Genomic DNA, 25,176 nt, shown 5'->3' on the forward strand with positions numbered 1-25,176 from the left:
AGGGAAGGATTGTCTACGCAGACTAGTCTTTTACCTTAGGGAAAGATGGTCTACCCAGAGTAGTCTTTTACCTTAGGGAAGGATGGTCTACGCAGACTATTCTTTTACCTTAGGGAAGGGTGGTCTACGCGGACTAGTCTTTTACGTAGGGAAGGATGGTCGATGCAGACTAGTCTTTTACCTTAGGGAAGGATGGTCTACACGGACTAGTCTTTTACCTTAGGGAAAGATGGTCTACCCAGAGTAGTCTTTTACCTTAGGGAAGGATGGTCGATGCAGACTAGTCTTTTACCTTAGGGAAGGATGGTCTACACGGACTAGTCTTTTACCTTAGGGAACATAGGTCTATGCAGAGTAGTCTTTCACTTTAGGGAAGGATGGTCTACGTGGACTAGTCTTACCTTAAAGGAAGGATGGTCTATGCAGGCTAATCTTTTACCTTAAGGAAGGATGGTCTACCCAGAGTAGTCTTTTACCTTAAGGAAGGATGGTCGATGCAGACTAGTCTTTTACCTTAGGGAAGGATGGTCTACACGGACTAGTCTTTTACCTTAAGGAAGGATGGTCTACCCAGAGTAGTCTTTTACCTTAAGGAAGGATGGTCTACCCAGAGTAGTCTTTTACCTTAAGGAAGGATGGTCTATGCAGACTAGTCTTGTACCTTACTTTGGTATCCAATTCATGAGCAAACACAAACTTCTTAACCAAAAACGGTTGTAACAGACACGTTTTACCACCATGAGCCCCGTTCATTAGTTGGGAACATCGTAATGTACAACTGGATGATATTGATTGGTGATGGATACACCTCTGATGTGTGTAGACAGAAGGAGAATAGCAGCAGCCCAGAGTGTATATGTGCTGCACCGACGTGAGATGCTGAAGGTTAGAGACAGATCCAGGGACAGATTGATATTAACCCCGACACTAAGCTCCCGGCGAAGATCTCACTCCCGCCTGGGAGTTTGTACAGATACCAAGATAAAGGGGTCACACTGCTAACTGTCAACCGGAGACGAGAATAGCAGAGGAAAAAAAAAATAGAATAGAGCGAGAGGAAGAAGAGGAAGAATAAATTAGAGCACTGGGAAGAACAGAGATGCAACAAAGATGAGAGGCCATGGGAAGCATGGCAGCAGCAACTTTATAACAAGCGGAAAAGATGTAAAAATATGCAAAAGGGGTGGATTTCACCCAATAAATTAGCACCATTCTGAGCACCTGAATTTTTATATATGATAAAAAGGGGAAAAAAGAAAATCTAAAATTATTCTTTAATACTATAAGGGGGGACAATGTAAAGGGACAAAATAAGAAAAAAAAATAAAAATAACCCAAAAAACATTTCCACCTAAATATATATATGTCCTTCATTGGTCCTTGAGAAATTGCTTAGCTACATGGGTTTAATGCAGCCAAGAAACGACAAAGCTCCTGCAGGGTTATGAGCCACATTTTCTAGACTTGTGAATGGTGAAAAGTTATGGCTGTATACATTTACTACTAATCCTATGTGGAAAAGCTCAGGGACAACCACATAGGATGACTGATCATTTTTGAAAAACAGGGAAGAAAAATTAGGAACTAATATGAAGGTCAAGTGAGCAAATAGGAAGAGGAGGGGGCATCTATTGCCATCTATTGGAAGTAGCATTTTTTAGAAGTCAATATCAACCCTTTAAAGGGAATCTGTCATTAGAGTTTCCTAATTTGAGAGCAGCATGATGTAGAAACAGAGACCAGGATTCCAGGAATGTGACTCTTAGGCCTAAGACACACGGCATGAAAATCGGAGCGAGTGGAATGCGATAAAACATCACATTCCACTCGGACCAGTATTAACCTATGTGCCAGCACCCATGAGCGATTATTTTCTCAGCCCTAATCGGACCGAGAAAACAGTCGCAGTATGCTGCGATTGTAATGCAAGACTCTTTCTCTCGCACCCATTCAAGTCTATGGGGCTAGAGAAAAATCACACTGCACTCGCAGTACACCGGTGTACCGCGAGTGTAGGGCGAGAATGGCAATAGCCGGCTATGGAGGAGAGAGGGAGATAAATACCTCCCTCCGCTCTGCAGCGCCGGCCCGCCCCTCCATAGCGTCGGCCCGCCCTCACAGCTGAGGTCCGCCCCTCCTCAATGCTGGCCTGCTCCTTGCAGCTGTGGTCCGATCACATGATCAGACCTCAGTCGCAGTGACACTCGCATGACACCCGGCTCCCGCTGTGCTGCCAGCGTGAGAAGAGTCATGCGAGGATCGCATTAGTCCCCCATGTGGCCCCGGCCTTACTGAGCGGCTTCCTGTAGTTTTGATGAAATCATTGTTTTATCAGCTGGAGTTTATTACTAGATAACTAGTTGTCTCCTGCCATGAAGTTCAACCTAGCCCCCACTACTGATTGGCAACTTTCTGTCTATAAAGAGTATACAGAGGAAGCAGCCAATCAGTTGTGTGGGCCGGGTTACACAGAGCTCAGCATTTAGATAACTGGTTGATCTGCATTTTAATCAAAACTGCAGCACCAAGTAAACTAAGTGATACATCTTTCAAATCAGGATCCCAGCCCCTACATCATGCTGCTCTCTGATGGTTTGTAGCAAAAACCTGATGACAGATTCCTTTTAAGACATTTGCCACACCAGAATCTCTATTTTCATTCAGCCATTTCACTTTTCTTGCTCCTAATCAGAACTAAGGAGACAGTTTGGCTGGGTTAGAGGCCTTAGACGAGGGGAGGGGGGTTAATAGGTAATATTTCTCCTCAAAAAAACGATGAAAATGCATTTTAATAGTCAGAGTTAGTTAAAGTGTCACACAGTATTTTGCACATATTTTGCAGACTGTCATTGCAGCATTGGGCTCTGTTCAGATTGCAGATTCTGACACTCCGCCCGATGACTTCTCTGGTGTCTGGGATCAACAGAGGCAGACGTGGACAATTACTTGCTGTGTGCCGATTTATAGGCAGGCTAGCAAGAGTTAATCTCTTCTAGTCTGCTTGCTCCTTTAATCACATATTGTGGGGTAACCTATCACATCTGCCCCCCTCCTATTTTTGCTGGTGGAATCTTTCTACCCATGCCAGCTATAGTTTATTCTATATTGGTCTGTGAGGTGTGGTGTCCAGACTCGCTGGTGAAAGTTGTGGTTAGTTGTGCTTATTGCTTGGAGGGTTTATGGAGTTTACCCCTGTTTTGTACTTCCTTCCTGCTCTTGTTTTTCCTCCTGAATCGCTTATGGTCTTTACCTTTGTGTGTGTGTGCTGTGTGACAGAGTTTTGTTTTTTCCCTTGTCTGTTTTTATCTGTGGTTTTCAACACACTCCTGTCATGTCCCGCTCTGGGGTGAGGGGCGAGGAGGGGGAATCAGATCAAGACTGGTCAGGAGCAGGGCCAGGAAGGAGACTCAGGCCTTTCCACTATCAAGAGTATGCCTGAGATTAGGGATTGCCAAGAAGGAGACTCAGGCCTCTCCACCATCAAGAGTATCCCTGAGATTAGGGATTGCCAGGAAGGAGACTCAGGCCTCTCCACTATCAAGAGTATCCCTGAAATTAGGGATTGCCGGGAAGGAGACTCAGGCCTCTCCACCATCAAGAGTATCCCTGAGATTAGGGATTGCCAAGAAGGAGACTCAGGCCTCTCCACCATCAAGAGTATCCCTGAGATTAGGGATTGCCAGGAAGGAGACTCAGGCCTCTCCACTATCAAGAGTATCCCTGAAATTAGGGATTGCCGGGAAGGAGACTCAGGCCTCGCCACCATCAAGAGTATCCCTGAGATTAGGGATTGCCAGGAAGGAGACTCAGACCTCTCCACCATCAAGACTATCCCTGAAATAAGGGATTGCCAGGAAGGAGACTCAGGCCTCTACACCATCAAGAGTATCACTGAGATTAGGGATTGCATGGGGTCGCCTAGCTTGAGGGACAACTTAGGAGCCTCAGTTCCCCGCCATTCCAAAGTCATTGGGGCATAAAGAAATATAAAAAAAAAGAAAATAACTGGGATGCACGTTATGATTTTACTTTTTCCAGTGTTTAAAAATAAAAGCTGCAATGTGATTGTTTTTTTTTTATAACAAACTAGGCCCATTTTTGTCTTTTTTTTGTAATACAGTTTTTATAAACGAGACTGAAAAATTGCCTTAATAACCCAAAAGCTTACAAAAATGTAGAGCGGAGAGGTTCACGGTAAATACGGGCATTTTGCGGCAGTACAAAATCAAGTTTAAGGTCAAGCATTCCGAGCCACATCCTTAACCAAACACGTTCACGACCGTAGGGCAGCACCTAACAACAGAAATCAGCTTGAAGAAGGAGCGAAAGAAAAGACCTGCCTGAAAATAGCTATTGATCTCACAACAGAAAGATGCAGGATGGGAATTCAATACTATCCAAGTGGGCTCGTGCTGAGGAGAGCCATTATTCCCGCATACTCATGTAGTGACAGCAATAGTAGCAGGCACAGAAGAGAAGGTGGTTAAACATTCAGGATTTCTTTACGTAATGCGCATTGAGAACTATAGTGACTAAGTGCAATATAATGGATGGTATTGACACTCCCTTTAATGGCAGCCCCAAGAGTGTATTTGATAAGAAAAAAAATGGCTTATTTTATGATGAAGTGGAAATTATTCTAAAGTGCCGTATATTATCTTTAATATCGTCTTCAATTTATCTAAATTGGGCCTTATATAATTGATCATTTTAGAGTGGTTCTTAAAGGCACTCCTATAGCCTTGTCTATAATTACCATATTAAAGACGCCAGTGGTTGGTAGAAATTTTAAAACCTCTTTCCAACTAACTATGGCATACCCCTATAGGTTCTCCGTATACTTTCCTCTCCATATTTGGCCCATACATGCCCTAATTAACTGCCTTGATTACGTCAAATAATGAAGAATAGATCGGCACTCCAATTTTGTGAAGACTTAGGCCTCTTTCACAAATCAGTTTTTTGCCATGCGGCACAATCCGGCGAATCGTGGATAAAAGTGATCCGGCGCCAGATTGTGCCGCATGGCCTCGCAATTCATCCGGCGAAATTTGTCAGTGCGGCCGCCGGAAGGAATGTCCAAAGCTGCGTTTTTTGTGACCGACGAAAAACCGGAAGGCGACAGATCCGGTGCCGTCCGTCTTTTATTACAACGGAATCCTATGGGCGCCGAATCCGTCGTCATCCGGCAAATGACTGAATCAGCCGACGGATCCGTTTTTTGCTTCTGGGCATGCCCAGACGTTCTGTAAAATCATTTCTGGTCACAAAAAAATCTCTCTCTCTCTCTCTGATTCTGGTTTTCATGATCACCTAACTTTTTGGAAAAAAAAAAAAAGGGGACAACGGATCCATTGCATCAGTTTTCACACAATCTGCGATGGATCCGTTCCATCAGGCACAAACCGGATTGTGCCTGATTGCAAAAAACGATATGTGAAAGTAGCCATATAAAGAATTTGTTCCATCAATTCCATGCAACGGAATAAGCAACGATAGTAACGCGTTTCGACTTGGCACACTTGAGACATCTTGATGTCTTGTTTGAGAAAGGCTTGGGCCAAGCCGAAACACATTACTATTGTTGCCTATTCCTATGCATGGAATTGATGGAATAAATTCTTTATAAGTAGAGATGAGCCGACCCGTGGAAGTTCGTTTCGTTGGGTTCATCTGGACTGTAGATAACGTTCCGTTTGGGAGCCGGACTTAACCAGAACCCAATTGAAGTCACTCATGCAGCCAACCATAAAGAGATCGCTTAGGGGGGGGCAGACAGGGGTTTTCCAAAACATTTTGGGGTGCACACTATGTCTGATCACGCTGTTGTTACCTGGTTCAAACACTGCAAGCGCCTCGCACTGGGCTGAGCACCAAGTATACCAAGGACAGCAATGCTTGCACGAGTGGTGTTCATACATAACGCACCTGAACGCCGAATATGAACTCTGTTTTTTAGTAAAGTCTGTGTTTGGTACGAACACTGAACCTCAGTTTCGCTCATCTCTGTTTATTAGTCTTCACGAAATTGGTGTGCTGTTTGAGTCTTATTTGGATTGTGGATGCCTTCCCTAGACTCATGCACCGCTGATTCCCGAGTGCCGCCTAGATTTTGTCATCATGTCAAAGGGGTTAAAAAAAACCTGTAAGTGGGAAGGTAGCACTTCAACGACCCCTTGCCAAGTCTCATTTGGCCAAGGTGCAACAATTAACAAAAGTATCTATTTTGTTTTGCAGACGTTAATACTTCTTCTACCATGGAAAAGTTGGTCTGGGGTGTTCTACTGGTAGGAAGCCTTGTGACCATGGTCCATTCTTGTCCCTTTCATTGTACCTGCCAAAACCTTTCAGAATCTCTAAGCACACTGTGCGCTAACAAGGGGCTACTCTACGTGCCACCCAACATAGACCGCAGGACTGTGGAACTACGGCTGGCGGATAATTTTATTAGGGTCGTGGAGCAAGAAGACTTCCTTAACATGACCGGGTTGGTGGATCTCACCTTGTCAAGAAACACAATTGATAATATTCAACCTTATGCCTTTGGTGATCTAGAGAGCTTGAGGTCTTTACATTTAGATGGAAATCGTCTTACTGCCATTCACGAGGAAGCTTTAAGAGGAATGCTCAATCTCCAACACCTCATCATCAACAATAACCAGCTAGTGACAATCCCGGTGGCTACTTTTGACGATTTCCTCTTAACTTTGGAAGACTTGGATTTATCATATAATAATCTGATTGGCGTTCCATGGGAGGCGATGCAAAATATGGTTAGTTTACATACGCTCAATCTTGACCACAATCTAATAGACTTTGTCATGGAAGGCACATTCTCAGAACTTTACAAACTTTCCAGACTGGACATGACATCTAACAGACTATATACACTACCTCCAGATCCACTTTTTGTCCGTTCCCAAACTGGAGTGGTTAGCCCTACCCCTTACACTTCAACAATTGTGCTAAATTTTGGAGGTAATCCATTCCATTGCAACTGTGAACTCTTATGGTTACGTAGATTAGTAAGAGAGGATGACATGGAAACATGCGCGTCTCCTCCACAGCTCGCAGGACGTTATTTTTGGTCAATACCGGAAGAGGAGTTCACATGTGAGCCTCCGCTAATTACCCGACACACACATCAGCTTTGGGTGTTAGAAGGCCAAAGGGCAACACTGAAGTGCCGGGCAATTGGGGACCCAGAGCCTGTTATTCATTGGGTGTCACCAGATGATAAAATAATGGCAAACTCTTCTAGGACAGCTTCCTATCGGAACGGAACCCTAGATATACTAGTTACAACTATCAGGGACGATGGAGCATATACTTGTATAGCAATCAATGCTGCTGGGGAATCGACAGCACAAGTTGACCTAAAAATGATCCCGTTGCCACATCGCAACAATGGAACAGTTAGCGTATTGAGACAGGATCCTGGTTCTTCTGATATTACCACATCATCAAAGACATCTATTAATGCTACAGAAGAAAGGAAGGTACCGGATACTGCTGTTGTGGTGACTGATGTTACGTCATCTTCGGCATTGATAAGATGGTACATGAACAGATCGGCCTACGTAGTATGGATGTTCCAGGTCCAATACAACTGCACAGCAGATGAGACACTGGTTTACAGGTAAGGCCAACTCAATCCTCTTATAATATGTATCTACATTCTGTGCCACAAGCTACAATTTGTTGTATATTAGCGTAAAGAATTAGGAACTCAATATCTGTCAAGACCGGACCGTTAACTCCAGAGCAGAGATCCTAGAATGGAGTGTGAACAGTCTACCAAGGGTATGGTACAGTAACGTTCAAGACAGATGTTCATGGATCTTAGTCCAATTCTCAAACTGTAATGTATAACCTGTAGGTGGCTCTCCTGACCTGAGCATCACAGCCTCAAAGTGGTCATGCTCTGGTCTTTAGAGCCACAACCAGTCCATGCTCAGATTTGATATGCATGATCATCTGAATGGGCCTTTAATATGAGAGTAGGGTTAATTGTGACAACACCTGTATATTGTTTCATAAGAAATCATTTTGCAAATACAAGTAACCTTAGAGATCTCCAATCTATTTTTGAATGTTGAGTTTATGCATTCTAAGTGTCTCCACGGTAACAGACTACAAATAGATATTGTGTAGTCTGATCCTGCATCATAATTCCATCCTTTCATCTGATCCCTGCTTCTTTCTAACATGCATTTATAAGGTCGGGTTCATGTTGCGTTTCAGCCACACGTCAGTGGCTCAGTTGGAGTTTATGTCTGAAGTCCAGAAAAAAATGGGACCAGCACAAAAACACAGTCGACTGAGGTCAGATAGAGCACATCTACTTCATAAAAGTCAATGGCCCTGTTGGTGGATACGTCCAAATCCTGTTTTCAGGGTTGGAGACCGAAGCACCAGAATGTGGCTAAAACGCGTTGAAACCATTAGCTTAGTGTTGCAAGGTGACACAACAGAAGAAGGGCAATATGGCTGAAGTTTTCAGACTGTAGACTTTTTTTCTGCAATATTTCTCTGCAAATTTACAGATACCTCTAAATTTTGTAAAATCTTGACTTAACTCTTTACAACATATATAGATCTCAAAGATATAGTCACCAAGTTTATGCTGAGCCCAATCTGAGGTCAGTATAAAGACCCCGATTCCATCTTACTAGGCTTCTTGGTGTCCTAAAACAGGACAGGAGTCCTTCTCATTACCTGACCTTGCTGTAGTGTCCTCGATACTCATTAAACTGTACATGGAACATGCGGGAAGCCAGGAGAAGTCCGCCCCTCATACTAAAAGGGCAGCATAAACCTGGTGACAAATGTTCTTGAAAGCAACTGATGTGCCTAAAAATTTATCTTCTTAATTACGTCAATGATTAAATAGCATTTGACGAGTAAGATCTAGTTTCATTGAGGTCCCACTCTGCAGGTTCAAGGCAATCTTAGAAGCATGGCAGCTGTTGGTGGTTGTAGCTACAATACTGGAAAAAAATTGTCATAAAGTCATCATCATGGGCAGTCGTAGAAAAGAGGTTTTAAAGAGATCCGATCATAGAGAAGAACGCAGCCAGACTTATTCATGACAAATGTGGACCATGAATCAGATAACCGATTGCCGTTACAAGGGATGGTCTCACAACAAACATTTATGGCATATCTAATGGGTAGACCATAAATGTCTAATTAGTGTCAGTTCCACCTCTGCAACCCTTGCCTACCTCCAGAAAGAGAGGTCACCTTTTTCCAGCCAGCATCTGACCATCAGTGAGTGGAGAGTGGAGAGGTGGGGGTACGTGTTGGCTCTCTCCATTCATTGCCAAGGAAGTTCCAAATACGAGCTCTTGTATTTGTATCACTACCTCTCCAATTACTGGTGCTTTGACACTATCCAGGACAGGGGGACCCACATTCTGACGATAATCGAGGATAACCTACCATAGAGGTGTTTGGTAGAGGCTCTCCTACAGGGAACAAAGGAACGCTCAGCAGACCGAGCACACCCTTGCATGGAGGAGATGGTGTAGACAGTGGTTGATAGTAGATCGTTCAATGTTCTGGTAGCTCATAGGTCCGTTTGAGATACTAAACGAGCTACTTGTTCTCTCATTTTTTTGGAAGGGGGTGGGGGCAGATTCCCAGCACTTCTCCCATGCTGGTACTTGCCAGGCCTCAAACTAAAGTATTGTCTGCGATCCGACGAGGGCAGGCACAAGGAGTTCAGCATGGCCGTCGACAGCATGGCTGTTCTCTAATTTGCGCATTATCACAGGCAGATAGAGCTTCAGATGGTTACTGAATGATCCGTAACAGATCGTTGATTGTGCATAGGCTGGGACTCTCCTTGGCAGCACAGGACCTGTTGACTCAAAACTGATGCTGCCGAAAACGAAGATCTTTGGTACAGACCAAATATATCAGAAGAATGAGCATGTTCCTCATTCGTTGGGTGACCGGACTATTAACATGAAACAAACGTTCCTAGGAGCATGGATTCGCAATAGTCATGTAGGTTGGTTGGACCTCTATGAACTATGGGAACAAATTGCATGAAAGTGGCCAATTATTATGTCTGGAGTAAGGAGCATCACTATTGAGTCAGCACATCATACAAAGATCTAAATTTGATGGTGGTGATGGTACCGGTAGTAGTGCGAGGCCACCCAAAGGAACAATTTTGCCATTATTGAGGTGGAGTCAGCCGTTTCGAAGCAGAATCATAAGAGTTTCAGTAGTCAGAAAATGATCGCTGGTTCTAAGTCAGTCTAGACTGAATGGTTAAAGAGGACCAGCCACCAGGACTTTCCTATATAAACTAAAGCCAGTGCTATACTGGCGCTATCATGTTGATTCTATACATACCTTTAATTGTGAGATCGGATGTATAGTTTCTAAAATATAGGTAAGTAAAGTTTGTGAAATGCACTGTTACTTGATTGATAGGTGCTGCAGAATATCTAATAGGTGGGTCGGGTTTTGCTAGTTATTCCCGCCTCCATCTGCCTGCCTGTCCCCCCCAGTCTGTCAAGGACAAGAGGTGGAAGGACAGGCAGCACACAGGGGCGGGAATAACTGGCAAAACCTGACCCACCTATTAGATATTCCGTTACACCTATGAATCAAATAACAGTGCATTTCACAAACTTTACTTGTGAGATCGGATGTATACTTTCTGCAAAACAGGCAAGTAAATTTATGCATAGAATCAGCATGATAGCGCCAGTATAGCACTTACTTTAGTTTATATTTGAAAATCCTGATGGTTGGCCCTCTTAAAGGGAACCTTTCACCAGATTTGGGGCCTATAAGCTGCAGCAACCACCAGTGAGCTCTTATATACAGCATTCTAATGGGTCGAATGGGCGTCTCTGTTCTCCAGGTCCGGCGTCTCCTCTTTCGGCCACCTTTGTCTTCCTCCTAGGTAAACTAGTGTGAATTACGCGTCCGGCGTCATCCACAATAGTCGGCATTGAGGTCCCGCACAGGTGCACTATAATACTTTGATCAGCTATGTTAAGTGCAAATCAAAGTGCGCCTGCGCAGGACCCTGGTGTCTGCTAATGTGGATGACATAGGATGAGTCATGCACCCAGGCTTCAGAAGACAGAGGACAAAGATGGCCGAAAGACGAGGCACCGGAGAACGGAGACACCCATCTGACTCATGTGCACCTCACCGGCCGTTTAGGTGAGTATTATAAAGTGATTTTTATGTTCTACACAGCGGCCTGGACTCTTATATACAGCATGTTAGAATGCTGTATATAAGAGCCTACTGGTGGTGCCCACAACTTATAGGCCCCAAATCTGCTGACAGGTTCCCTTTAAGAGAAAACAAGTCAAAAAAGCCTTAAGATTGGACTACTTGAAGCCTGAAGTGTCCCCCAGAGAGAGATTATGGAGAAATCAGAAAACTAGGGACTAAAATTCCCTAAAAAAAATAAATTAAAAAAGTGTGATTATATATATATATATATATATATATATATATATATATATATATATATATATATATATATATATATATATATATTATATATATATATTATATATATATATTATATATATATATATATATATATATATATATATATATAAATAAAGCTTTAAAACTAGAGCTGGGGACCGAGCGCCAATGTCCTTGTTTACGACCAAATCAGTCATTTAAGGCATAGCTAATCAATACGGCAAATATGCTTGCAGTGGAAAAATCCATTTAAAGATCAGAAACCATTCAATGTGACAAATGTGCAACTGGGGAAAATACAAAGGAAGGCACATTTTTGCCGAGCACTGTAGCCATGCCCTCTAATGATATCAAATGATGGCACCATCTGCTTTCTACAACAGACCAGTCCGGCAGCTATTAAATTATGAGATTATCACACGCGAGAGCATGGACGCAAACGTCCAGTGTATTAAAGTGACAGCTGTATTCCTATACACAGATAATATGGAGGACAGTTTACATGGAATAGCAGCCCCTTTAAACCATACATAGGAAAGGAAAAGGCGATACTTCGTCCCCGTCCACGCTGGCCACGTACACAAAAGGCATTCGCCATTTGTGGATTGAATCCAGATTTTTAACAAAATGATCCTTGGGGATGAACTATAGCTGGGGAGATAATTCATAAAGTAAAAAGATATAGGTATCTTTTCTATGGGAAGGAACGGCTAGTGATGGCCAGATGTCTCTATAGGCGATACTAGGAGAAGCTCGCAACATAAGGATTGAAGTAAATAGGACAGTTTATACAAAAAGGGTTTTGAAATGTATTTAGTAAATCTTAATATATAAAATGTAATAAAGAAAAAAAAACAAAAACCCGAACATAATCAACAAAGCAGTACATTGTAGGATAGGTACAAGAGATATAAAGTGATGAAAACCTCCACTACCTATATACAAAATTAATACATGTACCCATTTATATGTATGTGGCACACATGCCCTTACCCATTATGAGATGCACAATGCTGATTTGCCATAAAACATGTTTTCCAACGCGCGTTTCATGTTTTGAGCTTGTTTTCTCAGGGGGTATAGAGAGATCAAACACAAAAAGGAGATTTATAGCAGGGCTATCTGACTACTAAAGACTGAGCATACATCAGTGTAAACTGATTTAGGCTATGTGTGCACGCTGCGGATTTTACCGCGTATTTGCTGCAGAAAATGTGTAACATTGCTGCAGTCATTCCCCAGCAAAACCTATGGGTATAAAAAAAATGCTGTGCGCATGCTTTTTTATACCTGCGGATTTACCCACGGATTGTCCGCTGTGGAATTAATGTGCATGCCACTTCTTTTCCGCAGGTATCTGTGGTTTTTGCCATAGATAATAGTAAAAAAAAACGCAGGGACCAACCCGCGGAAAAAACGCTGCAAATCCGCGTCAAATCTGCACCAAACCGCGTCAAATGGCATGTGGATTTCGTTGCGGTATTGGTGCGGTTTTTTACCGCAGGTGCGGGATTCTTTAAGAGGGTCCGGATTTCCCTTGCTCGTCACTTTCTAGTGCACACATGGCCTTATTATGGGCAGAAAGGAGGAACTTATGGCAGAGTCAGATCAGATACATGACGAATTTCATCAGAACCAGATGTAAAAATTGATTTTTGGGTTGTCATTAATGTAGTCATCTTTTAACCGGGAAAAAAAACCCCAAAACAAACAACCAGCCTTCTGTCCCCTATGATCCAGTAAAACAAACTCCATTGACGATGATTTTCCATGAAATAAAACTTTTTGAAACAGATAAATTCCTCTATAATTGAGCTCAAGTCCCAACTCAACGAATTCCGAAACCCCTCGGAAAGTTTTTGGAATCACTTTTAATTGAGTAGCCCGCCTGCTATTCTCAATGAAAGCTCAAATATGGCCGAACAGTTATGGTAGAACTTTTAGCAACTAGTAAACATGCAAACCCAAAAATACTTTCACATGAATGGGCATATACTGTTAGGTGCCGAAATTACACATATACAAGAGTTACGGAATAGTGGCACTAGTGGCACGCATTATTTGTCCGGTCCCGGTCAGTGGACTGTCTCTTATAGTAATGGGTAAATGATATGTTGTGGGTACAATGCCAAAAAGTAATGGACCAGGAGATTGATTGACCACTGATCTATGGTAGCAAAGCGTTCTCACCATGTAGGCCAAATAGACCAGGGATCGGGTCCAGTCTCCAGTACCTGTTGGGGTGCTAAAATTCCTGATGGATCTAGTCTCATTTTCCCCTTTCCTGTGAAGTCTTCTTCGATACCGGAACCTTGCCCTATTAAAAAGTACCTAACATGCCCCCATAAAAATAAACACATCTAAACATGGAATGTTTCCATCCAAAAAGTGAACGCATAAAGCACACAGAATCTCCGGACGGAGTTGCTGTGCCAGTATGTATTAAAGCGTACATGTCATTCCAGATAATTTTTCAAAACAATCCATCATGTGTGTAAATAAGAAATAACACCATTTCTAGCCATTATATTACTTATTTTTTTAAACCGCAGATTATCTCTTTAATTTTTCAGTTGTCTCTGAGCTAGTGGGTGGAGACTAGCTGCAATGATGTCTCCCATACACAGCACACACAAGGAATTACCGATCATTCTCTGTATGGTATTTGTTCAGGATCAGCAGTGTCATAGGAGACAATATATAGCAGCGTGAAGGATATTATAGTACTAAGCTGTGTGGCTGTGAATCCAGTACAGATTTAGTGGTTTATTTTCCCTTTTATAGCACCATTGATTCCACGGCGCTGTACTGGTAGGGGCTGTAACCTGACATCTCCGTGAACTAGGAGTTTATCTAACACTAGCTGTACTACCCGGCTTTGCCCGGGTTAATAACAGTTGTTAACAAAATAGAATGTATTAACGCCCGGGATAGTAACGGTCTCTCTGTTTCTCTCCCATTCTCTGTCTGTCTCCCCCTCTGTATATATATCTTTGTGTCCCTCTGTCTGTCTCCCCCTCTGTATATATATCTTTGTGTCCCTCCGTCTGTCTCTTTCCCTCCGTCGGTCTCTTTCCCTGTCTTTGTCGGTCTCTTTCCCTGTCTTTGTCGGTCTCTTTCCCTGTCTTTGTCGGTCTCTTTCCCTGTCTTTGTCGGTCTCTTTCCCTGTCTTTGTCGGTCTCTTTCCCTGTCTTTGTCGGTCTCTTTCCCTGTCTTTGTCGGTCTCTTTCCCTGTCTTTGTCGGTCTCTTTCCCTGTCTTTGTCGGTCTCTTTCCCTGTCTTTGTCGGTCTCTTTCCCTGTCTTTGTCGGTCTCTTTCCCTGTCTTTGTCGGTCTCTTTCCCTGTCTTTGTCGGTCTCTTTCCCTGTCTTTGTCGGTCTCTTTCCCTGTCTTTGTCGGTCTCTTTCCCTGTCTTTGTCGGTCTCTTTCCCTGTCTTTGTCGGTCTCTTTCCCTGTCTTTGTCGGTCTCTTTCCCTGTCTTTGTCGGTCTCTTTCCCTGTCTTTGTCGGTCTCTTTCCCTGTCTTTGTCGGTCTCTTTCCCTGTCTTTGTCGGTCTCTTTCCCTGTCTTTGTCGGTCTCTTTCCCTGTCTTTGTCGGTCTCTTTCCCTGTCTTTGTCGGTCTCTTTCCCTGTCTTTGTCGGTCTCTTACCCTGTCTTTGTCGGTCTCTTACCCTGTCTTTGTCGGTCTCTTACCCTGTCTTTGTCGGTCTCTTACCCTGTCTTTGTCGGTCTCTTACCCTGTCTTTGTCGGTCTCTTAGCCGGTCTTTGTCGGTCTCTTAGCCGGTCTTTGTCGGTCTCTTACCCGGTCTTTGTCGGTCTCTTACCCGGTCTTTGTCGGTCTCTTACCCGGTCTTTGTCGGTCTCTTACCCGGTCTTTGTCGGTCTCTTACCCGGTCTTTGTCGGTCTCTTAGCCGGTCTTTGTCGGTCTCTTAGCCTGTCTTTGTCGGTCTCTTACCCTGTCTTTGTCGGTCTCTTACCCTGTCTTTGTCGGTCTCTTACCCTGTCTTTGTCGGTCTCTTTCCCTGTCTTTGTCGGTCTCTTTCCCTGTCTTTGTCGGTCTCTTTCCCTGTCTTTGTCGGTCTCTTACCCTGTCTTTGTCGGTCTCTTACCCTGTCTTTGTCGGTCTCTTACCCTGTCTTTGTCGGTCTCTTACCCTGTCTTTGTCGGTCTCTTACTCGGTCTTTGTCGGTCTCTTAGCCGGTCTTTGTCGGTCTCTTAGCCTGTCTTTGTCGGTCTCTTAGCCTGTCTTTGTCGGTCTCTTAGCCTGTCTTTGTCGGTCTCTTAGCCTGTCTTTGTCGGTCTCTTACCCTGTCTTTGTCGGTCTCTTACCCGGTCTTTGTCGGTCTCTTAGCCGGTCTTTGTCGGTCTCTTAGCCGGTCTTTGTCGGTCTCTTAGCCTGTCTTTGTCGGTCTCTTAGCCTGTCTTTGTCGGTCTCTTAGCCTGTCTTTGTCGGTCTCTTAGCCTGTCTTTGTCGGTCTCTTAGCCTGTCTTTGTCGGTCTCTTAGCCTGTCTTTGTCGGTCTCTTACCCTGTCTTTGTCGGTCTCTTACCCTGTCTTTGTCGGTCTCTTACCCTGTCTTTGTCGGTCTCTTACCCTGTCTTTGTCGGTCTCTTACCCTGTCTTTGTCGGTCTCTTACCCTGTCTTTGTCGGTCTCTTACCCTGTATGTCTCTTTCCCTTTCTTTCCCTGTCTGTCTCCCTGTGTCTGTCTCTGTCTCTTTGTCTGTCTCTTTCCCTGACAGTCTCTTTGTCTGTCTCTTTGTGTCCGTTTCTTACCCTGTCTGTGGCTGCCTCTTTGTGTCTGTCTCTTACCCTGTCTATGTCTGTTTCTTACCCTGTCTGTGTCTGTCTCTGTCTTTTTTGGCGAATAACTGTAAAGCGCGGGGTTAAAATGTCCCCTCAAAACATAGCCTATGACGCTCTCGGGGTCCAGAAGTGTGAGTGTGAAAAATTTTGTGGCTGTAGCTGCGACGGTGCAGATGTCAATCCCGGACATAGACACACACTACACACACACACACAGCTTTATATATTAGATTGACTAGGTTGGATCTAAGTGGTTGTTGTGAGTGGATAATAGGTTTAGGAGGGTCGGAGAAGGAAAAGTAGTTCATAAGTGGATAAAAAAGATGATTATTCTGAAAAAAATGCAGATTCTTAATTTGGTTTGTATTATTTATGCAAAATTTGGTCGCTACACTGTGTTTATATACACTAGGTTACATGACAAACTGACAGGTATCACTGGTGCTAATATTCCGTAACTTTCGTATATAAATAATTTGGAATCATTGCACTATATACAGTATATGTCCATTTGTGTGACAGTATTACCTCCTTCTTGACTGACGGCTCCTTTGCCTGAGGTCACACAGCTTAGAGGTTGTCAATAAAGAAGGACGAGGCAGCACAGGGCGAGGACGAGAGCTGGAGTGACAGAGGTAGCATAGGCCTTCAGAGTAATTTGCATATCATTCCTCAGTAACTGAGGAACGGACTAGGCAAGTAATAGTATTGATGGACTTGTCTTTGAAAAAGCTACATGTGATAATTAAGAATTTGGTGGGGGGGGGAGGGGGGGGGTGAAATCCTGCCGATAGGTTCCCTTTAATTAAAGGGAACCTGTCACCAGGTTTTTCCCTTCTGAGCTGTGGCCACCACCAGTGAGCCCTCATATACAGCATTCTAGAATCTATATATATAATTGCCTTATTCTGTCTGTCTGTCTGTCTGTCTGTCTATCTGTCTGTCTGTCATGCTCCGAAATTGTGTCCTTACGGTGACACAAAGCTGATTGGCCGCTGGGCTCGCCATGGCCCCGCCCCCCCACACGGATTGGCCTCTCTCCCCGGCTCTCTGCAGGCCCCGCCCCCCTCACGCAATGCACGCTCGCTCTGGCCCAACTGACACGGAGCCGCGACTCCCAGGTCAGTACACACACGCATCAGATCACACTCACTCTCACACTCACTCTCACACATCACACCTCCCACATCACAACATGCTGGGATATCGCTTGCTTCTACACCGGCTCCGTCAGGATCCCGGCAGCGCCAGACATAACCTTGCGATGCTGGGATCTTGACGGAGGCCGTGAAAGCTGGTAACCATTATAAACATCGGGTAACTAAGGTCCCTTAGTTACCCGATGTGTATCATAGTTACCAGTGTACACCGGCTCACACTCACACACACATCACACACACATCACATCGCATCCACACATCAAGGTCCTGCAGCGGCGGAAAATACAGACACATAACAGCACACACACATAACAGCACACACATACACACAAATCAGATCACTCTCACACACACCTCACACATCACATCGCATCCACATACTCACAACATCCTGGGATATCGCTTGCTTCTCGGCGGCGGTACTGTGCTGTTAGCTTCCAGGACCTGCGGGAGGATCACATGGCCAGAAACATGTGATATCCCCGGATGTTGTGAGTATAAGCGCGTATGTGCGATATCGTCAGTGTCTGTGTGTGTGAGTGGATGCGATCGGGTGTGTGTGAGTGGATGCGATCGGGTGTGTGTGAGTGGATGCGATCGGGTGTGTGTGAGTGGATGCGATCGGGTGTGTGTGAGTGGATGCGATCGGGTGTGTGAGTGTCGGCAGAGGAGCACGGCGTGCTGGAGGAGGCTGGGAGCAGAGAGGCTGATCATGGGGAAGGCTGGGAGGAGAGAGGCTGATGCTGGGGGAGGCTGGGAGGGGGAGGCTGGGACGAGGGAGGCTGATGCTGGTGGAGGCTGATGCTTGGGGAGGCTGATGCTGGGGGAGGCTGGAAGGAGAGAGGCTAATGCTGGTGGAGGCTAATGCTGGTGGAGGCTGATGCTGGTGGAGGCTGATGCTGGGGGAGACTGGGAGGGGAAGGCTGATGCTGAGGGAGGCTGGGAGGAAGGAGGCTGGGAGGAGAGAGGATGATCCTGGGGAAGGCTGGGAACGGGAGGCTGATGCTGAGGGAGGCTGGAAGGAGAGAGGCTGATGCTGGGGGAGGCTGGGAGGGGGAGGCTGGGACGAGGGAGGCTGATGCTGGTGGAGGCTGATGCTTGGGGAGGCTGATGCTGGGGGAGGCTGGAAGGAGAGAGGCTAATGCTGGTGGAGGCTAATGCTGGTGGAGGCTGATGCTTGGGGAGGCTGATGCTGGGGGAGACTGGGAGCGGAAGGCTGATGCTGAGGGAGGCTGGGAGGGGGAGGCTGGGAGGAAGGAGGCTGGGAGGAGAGAGGCTGATCCTGGGGAAGGCTGGGAAGGGGAGGCTGATGCTGGGGGAGGCTGGAAGGAGAGAGGCTGATGCATGGGGAGGCTGATGCTGGGGGAGACTGGGAGCGGAAGGCTGATGCTGAGGGAGGCTGGGAGGGGGAGGCTGGGAGGAAGGAGGCTGGGAGGAGAGAGGCTGATCCTGGGGAAGGCTGGGAAGGGGAGGCTGATGCTGAGGGAAGCTGGAAGGAGAGAGGCTGATGCTGGGGGAGGCTGGAAGGAGAGAGAGGCTGAGGCTGGGAGGAGAGAGGCTGATGCTGGGGAAGGCTGATGCTGAGGGAGGCTGGGAGGGGAAAGCTGATGCTGGGGAAGGCTGGGAGGACGGAGGCTGGGAGGAGAGAGGCTGATCCTGGGGAAGGCTGGGAGAGGGAGGCTGATGCTGGAGGAGGCTGGAAGGAGAGAGGCTGATGCTGGCGGAGGCTGATGCTGGGGGAGGCTGGAAGGAGAGAGGCTGATGCTTGGGGAGGCTGGGAGAGGGAGGCTGATGCTGAGGGAGGCTGGGAGGAGGGAGGCTGGGAGAGGTAGGCTGAGAGAAGAGAGGCTGATGCACACACACACACACACACACACGCGCGCACTGCACAACACACCACACACACACACACACTGGGAACCACAAACAACTGCCCTACACAGACACCCACACATACAGACAACGCTGCACACACACAACACCCAACACACAAACACCGCGGCACACACAAATATACGCACATACCGCACAACACACACATTGCACAAAACATACCTCCCCCAAAACACACCACACACACACAAACCGCGCAACACACACACACAACGCTACAGACACACAGCGCTCCACAAACAACGCAACACACGCAACACACATACAACACCGCTCTCACCCCCCGCCACACCCAGACAACACCCAGAACATGTACAGCGCCTACACAAACACTTGGTAACTACACACAACAACATCTCTATATATATATATATATATATATATATATATATATATATATAAATATATATATATATATATATATATATATATATATATATATATATATATATATATATATAACAAAAATCATACATGAACTACACAATACGTAAATTCTAGAATACCCGATGCGTAGAATCGGGCCACCTTCTAGTACTGTATATAAGAGCCCAGGCCGCTCTGTATAATGTAAAACACACCTTTTTATACTCACCTAGGGGGCAGTTGGGTCCAATGGGCATTGGTGTTCTCAGTCCGGCGTTTCCTCCATCTTGTGCAGTCGCCGTCCTCCTTCCCAGCCCCTTGTGGAGGACGTGTGCTACATCATCCACACAGAGGCCACAAGTGCACTCCACTTTGATTTGCGCTGCTGAGTGCACAGCAAAACACTAAATGCGTAGGCTTGAGGAAAGCTTAAAGACTATCCGCGCATGACCACTACAATGCTTTGATCTGACCTCAGCAGGGCAGGTCAAAGTGCGCCTGCGCAGGAGCGCAATGGCGGCCTCTGTGTGGATGACTTAAGACGTGACATCCACACGGAGCTGGGAAGGAGGAGGATGGCAACTGCACAGAATAAAGGAGGTGCCGGATAAGAGCCCAGTGATGGCCATCGGACCGAACCGCCCCGCTAGGTGGGTATAATAAAGGTGTTTTCTAGATTCTACTGGGCTCTTATATACAGTATTCTAGAATGTTGTATATAAGGACTCACTGGTGGTGTGCAGCATAATAGGGGACAAATCTGGTCACAGGTTCCCTTTAATTAAAAGGGAACCTATCAACAGGATTTCAAACCTGGTGACAGGTTCCTTTTAGGGGGGGAATAATAGAGCTGGCGTGACAGAGGTAGCATAGTCCTTCAGCCTAATTTCCATATAATTTCTCAGGAACAGACAAGTAAGAATAGAGCTGGAGTGACAGAGGTAGCATAGTCCTTCAGCCTAATTTCCATATAATTTATCAGGAACAGACAGGTAAAGATAGAGCTGGAGTGACAGAGGTAGCATAGTCCTTCATACTAATTACCATATAATTTCTCAGGAACAGACAGGTAAGAATAGAGCTGGAGTAACAGAGGTAGCATAGTCCTTCAGCTTAATTTCCATATAATTTCTCAGGAACAGACAGCTAAGAATAGAGCTGGAGTGACAGAGGTAGCATAGTCCTTCAGCCTAATTTCCATATAATTTATCAGGAACAGACAGGTAAGAATAGAGCTGGAGTGACAGAGGTAGCATAGTCCTTCAGCCTAATTTCCATATAATTTATCAGGAACAGACAGGTAAAGATAGAGCTGGAGTGACAGAGGTAGCATAGTCCTTCATACTAATTACCATATAATTTCTCAGGAACAGACAGGTAAGAATAGAGCTGGAGTGACAGAGGTAGCATAGTCCTTCAGCCTAATTTCCATATAATTTCTCAGGAACAGACAGGTAAGAATAGAGCTGGAGTGACAGAGGTAGCATAGTCCTTCATACTAATTACCATATAATTTCTCAGGAACAGACAGGTAAGAATAGAGCTGGAGTGACAGAGGTAGCATAGTCCTTCAGCCTAATTTCCATATAATTTCTCAGGAACAGACAGGTAAGAATAGAGCTGGAGTGACAGAGGTAGCATAGTCTTTCAGCGTAATTTCCATATAATTTCTCAGGAACAGACAGGTATTGCTGGACTTTTGAAAAAGCGATTAGGGGGGTGAAATCGTGCTGATAGACTCCCCTTTAAATAAAAGTTGTGTTTGCTCAGTCAAGACAATGCGGAAAGCGATGATCAAGAGAGAAAGTCTCAGAACATTTTTGGCACTGCAGATACAGATTATGGCAGGGGGTCTCAGATCTTCCTATTACACAGTGTACATGCTAGCGGTGAGCTATGATTACACGGAAAACGGTTAGTCATCGTCGGCGCTCTCCCTAAACACACAAACCCCTATCTTTATACAGGGAGTATGAATATTTAACAGTTCCTTTATGCCTTCCTAATTGATTCCATTAGCCGAGAGGCCGGCAACCCTCGGTAAGCAACCGTCAGCCAGATCTACATCTTGGCGTTTCATCCGGCGATCATCCCAGGTTCCGACATTGGGTTCGATTTTATTGCACCCGTAGCACTTTTTGGACGGCTGAACCCGGTTACCGAGCAATGGCGGTTCATTCCAGGGCATCTAACGCACAGCGTCTGCAGATCTAATGTCAGCAATGAGAGTCTCGAGGGGATAATGGAGCCATATTCCACCGCTCGTGGGAGAGATAGAATAGAATTCTGCCAGTAACAGCCGTTTCCCTACAGATTACCAAATGATGAGACCCAACAGACTTCTGCACGCAGAGATGAAATGCACTGATTAGTATAGATTGAAAGGAAAGCGATACACACAGCCCAACAATGCTGCAAACTAATATCTGTCATTTGCAAAGAGCAATAACGGCGCACATAAATCTCCCAAGACTTGTTTTACAGCGTGATCAATGGTCTTAAGTCAAGGTGATAGAATGAACCCGATGCAATAATGGAACAATGAATGGGTATACGGTGAAATATTTTCTGGTGATAATGGGACAAAGCACACGCATAAAAATAACTTTAGCGCTACATTAAGAGAGCGGGAATTTTGCTAACACTTGGATATATGATGATGCGCCTTGGCGTATGTACATGGATTGGGCTTCATAGACTTATTGCCTAAAGGGGGCTTTACACGCAATGATATCGCTAATGAGATGTCGTTGGGGTCACGGAATTCGTGACGCACGTCCGGCCTCGTTAGCGACGTCGTTGCGTGTGACACGTACGAGTGACCACTAACGATCAAAAATACTCACCTAATCGTTGATCTGTCGTTCCTTTCTGGTGCTGGACGCAGGTTGTTCGTCGTTCCTGAGGCAGCACACATCGCTACGTGTGACACCCTGGGAACAACTAACAACAGCGTTCCTGCGTCCTCCGGAAACGAGGTGGGCGTGTCGTTCATGCGGCTGCTCTCCGCCCCTCCGCTTCTATTGGTCGCCCGCTGTGTGATGTCGCTGTGACACCACACGATCCGCCCCCTTAGAAAAGAGGCTGTTCGCCGCCCACAGCGATGTCGCTAGGCAGGTAAGTATGTGTGACGGGTGCTAGCGATATTGTGCGCCACGGACAGCGATTGCCCGTGATGCACAAATGACGAGGGCGGTCGGCAGAGACATTGCTAGCAATGTCGCTGCGTGTAAAGCGGCCTTAAGTCCTGTGCCTAAGCTACAACTACTTGTGTCTAAACGTGCACGGTCTGATTGACGGGACTACAAAATGGTCAAAATGCAAATTAATTTTACTCCTAAATCCCAATCTAAACTATTTTCCAATATACTTGCATTAAAAATTGCCTATCCTTCTCTTAAACTCACCGGTTGTAACGATAGTCCCTACACGGGCAGGTCGTGAGGCAGGATAGTCAAACGTTGGGGGGTCGGGTACCAGGAGGTCACATCAAGATAAAGGGGATAGGCAGAAGAGTAGTGAGGTCACGATTCGGAGTCAGAATACCTGGAGGATAGCAGATTGGAGAAGAGGACAAGACTAAAGGATGGTCAATCTAAGTCAATGGTCAGGCAGCAAAAGATCAATTCCCAGAGCACAGACCCAAAAGGCCAACTAGCACCACTGAGCAAAAGACTAAAGGGTTCTTTACACGCTGCGACATCGCTAACGATATATCGTCGTGGTCACGGTGTTTGTGACGGACATCCGTCGTCGCTAACGACATCTCAGTGTGTGACACCAAGGAGCGACGATCAACGATCCCAAAAACGTCAAAAATCGTTGATCGTTGACACGTCGCTCCTTTTCATAATATCGTTGCTGTTGCATGCCGCTGGTTGTTCGTCGTTCCTGCGGCATCACTCATCGCTATGTGTGACACCGCAGGAACGCCGAACATCTCCTTACCTGCGTCCACTGGCAATGAGGAAAGAAGGAGGTGGGCGGGATATTCCGCCCGCTCATCTCCGCCCCTCCACTTCTATTGGACGACTGCTGTGTGATGTCGCTGTGACGCCGCAAGAACCACCCCCTTAGAAAGGATGCGGTTCGCCAGCCACAGCGACGTCGCAGGGAAGGTAAGTCCGTGTGACGGGTGTAAGCGATGTTGTGCGCCACGGGCAGCGATTTGCCCATGACGCACAACAGACGGGGGCGGGTACGCGCGCTAGCGATATCGCTGCGTGTAAAGCGCCCTTTAGACTGGCAGTGATTTGCCACTGACTGATCAGCTAAATAGCTGAGACCAAACAGGGCACACCTGGAAAACCCAGAACCTTCCAGTCTCAGATTGGACGGCTGAGCTGTCACTGAACACAACAGCTCAGCACACCCAGAATCAACAGTCACTGTGTCCAACATGCACAGAAGGAATCATGATACTTGGTTTCTATTTTTTTTCCCACTTCCTTTTTAATGACAATTCGTTTGAGAATCCCAGTGCATGCTCAGAAAGTCAACTGAAGCATCATCAGGGGGTAGCCTCTGCCCCCTCCCTGAGACTAAACGTCATCAGTGACGCTCATTATAGGTTCTTGGCTGATCACTGCACAATGCACACTGTTGATGTGCACAATGACAGCACGCTCTTTGGTGCCTGCTCAGTTCAGTAGTAACAGCATGTTGTCAGAACACCAATTGTGCAGATACCAGCCCTGCCCCTTAAAGTGACATGACTGGTCTATGCAAGTAAGGTCTTCTGACAACACGCTTTCCTGCCGGCGGTTACTGCTGATCTGGGCTGGCAGTATAGAGTGCGCGGTCATTGTGCAAAGTGTGCAGGGACTAGCCGAGCCTTTGAAAATGGTATCACCGATGACGCTTCGTTTCAAGGATTGGACAGCTGCTGAGGCAGAGACCACAACTTTTTCCCCCTGATGATGCTTTGTCTGAGTATCCCAGCATGCTCTGGGATTCTAAAACAAAGCATCATCAAAAAGGAAGTAGGGGAAAAAAATAGAAAAAGAAGTTAGGGAAGGGTAGGATATTTTAAATGCAAGTATATTAGAAAATAGTTTAGATTATGGCACTAAATAGATAAGGATTTAGGATGAAAATGACTTTGGCCTTCGAACCACTTTTAAAGAGAGCAACAAAATGTAGGACCATAGACCCAGATTATAGTCATGTGTCACTTACGAAGTGGTGTTTTGCCATTTCAGTATAAATCAGCATTTTATCACCATAAGACTATCACTACAGGACAAATGGCCTTGTGCCAATTAGTCCAACCACATCTCCAGCACGGATTAGCAACGCTCTGTTGCTATACAATGTACACAGAAAGCTGTGGTGTGAGCAAGGAAATGTAAAAATCAATAACTGAGCACTGCTAGACCGCAGCAGAGAAAACTAACTCCACTATAACTGCTCAGCGCTCCTGGTCAATCATGCACAGTACAGTAACTATGCCTTCACTTCTGACAGTATATATTTCGTA

General features: G+C 45.6%; 2 protein-coding genes across 3 annotated transcripts in view; one reads left to right on the forward strand and one right to left on the reverse strand.

The window, feature by feature from the left end:
- Window positions 1-25,176, reverse strand: part of PC (pyruvate carboxylase) — a 419,331-nt gene that overhangs the window by 64,365 nt on the left and 329,790 nt on the right. The gene's annotated exons all lie outside the window — the stretch shown is intronic.
- LRFN4 (leucine rich repeat and fibronectin type III domain containing 4) overlaps window positions 1-25,176 on the forward strand; it is a 38,889-nt gene that overhangs the window by 8,542 nt on the left and 5,171 nt on the right. For both annotated transcript variants that reach the window (XM_075326301.1, XM_075326300.1), the window contains exon 2: window positions 6,238-7,639. In XM_075326301.1, coding sequence (XP_075182416.1) covers window positions 6,258-7,639 — 1,382 coding nt within the window. In that variant the 5' untranslated portion in view covers window positions 6,238-6,257. The remainder of the gene's footprint in view (window positions 1-6,237; window positions 7,640-25,176) is intronic.

Source organism: Anomaloglossus baeobatrachus, chromosome 10, assembly GCF_048569485.1.
Source record: "Anomaloglossus baeobatrachus isolate aAnoBae1 chromosome 10, aAnoBae1.hap1, whole genome shotgun sequence".
NCBI classification, from domain to species: Eukaryota; Metazoa; Chordata; class Amphibia; order Anura; family Aromobatidae; genus Anomaloglossus; species Anomaloglossus baeobatrachus.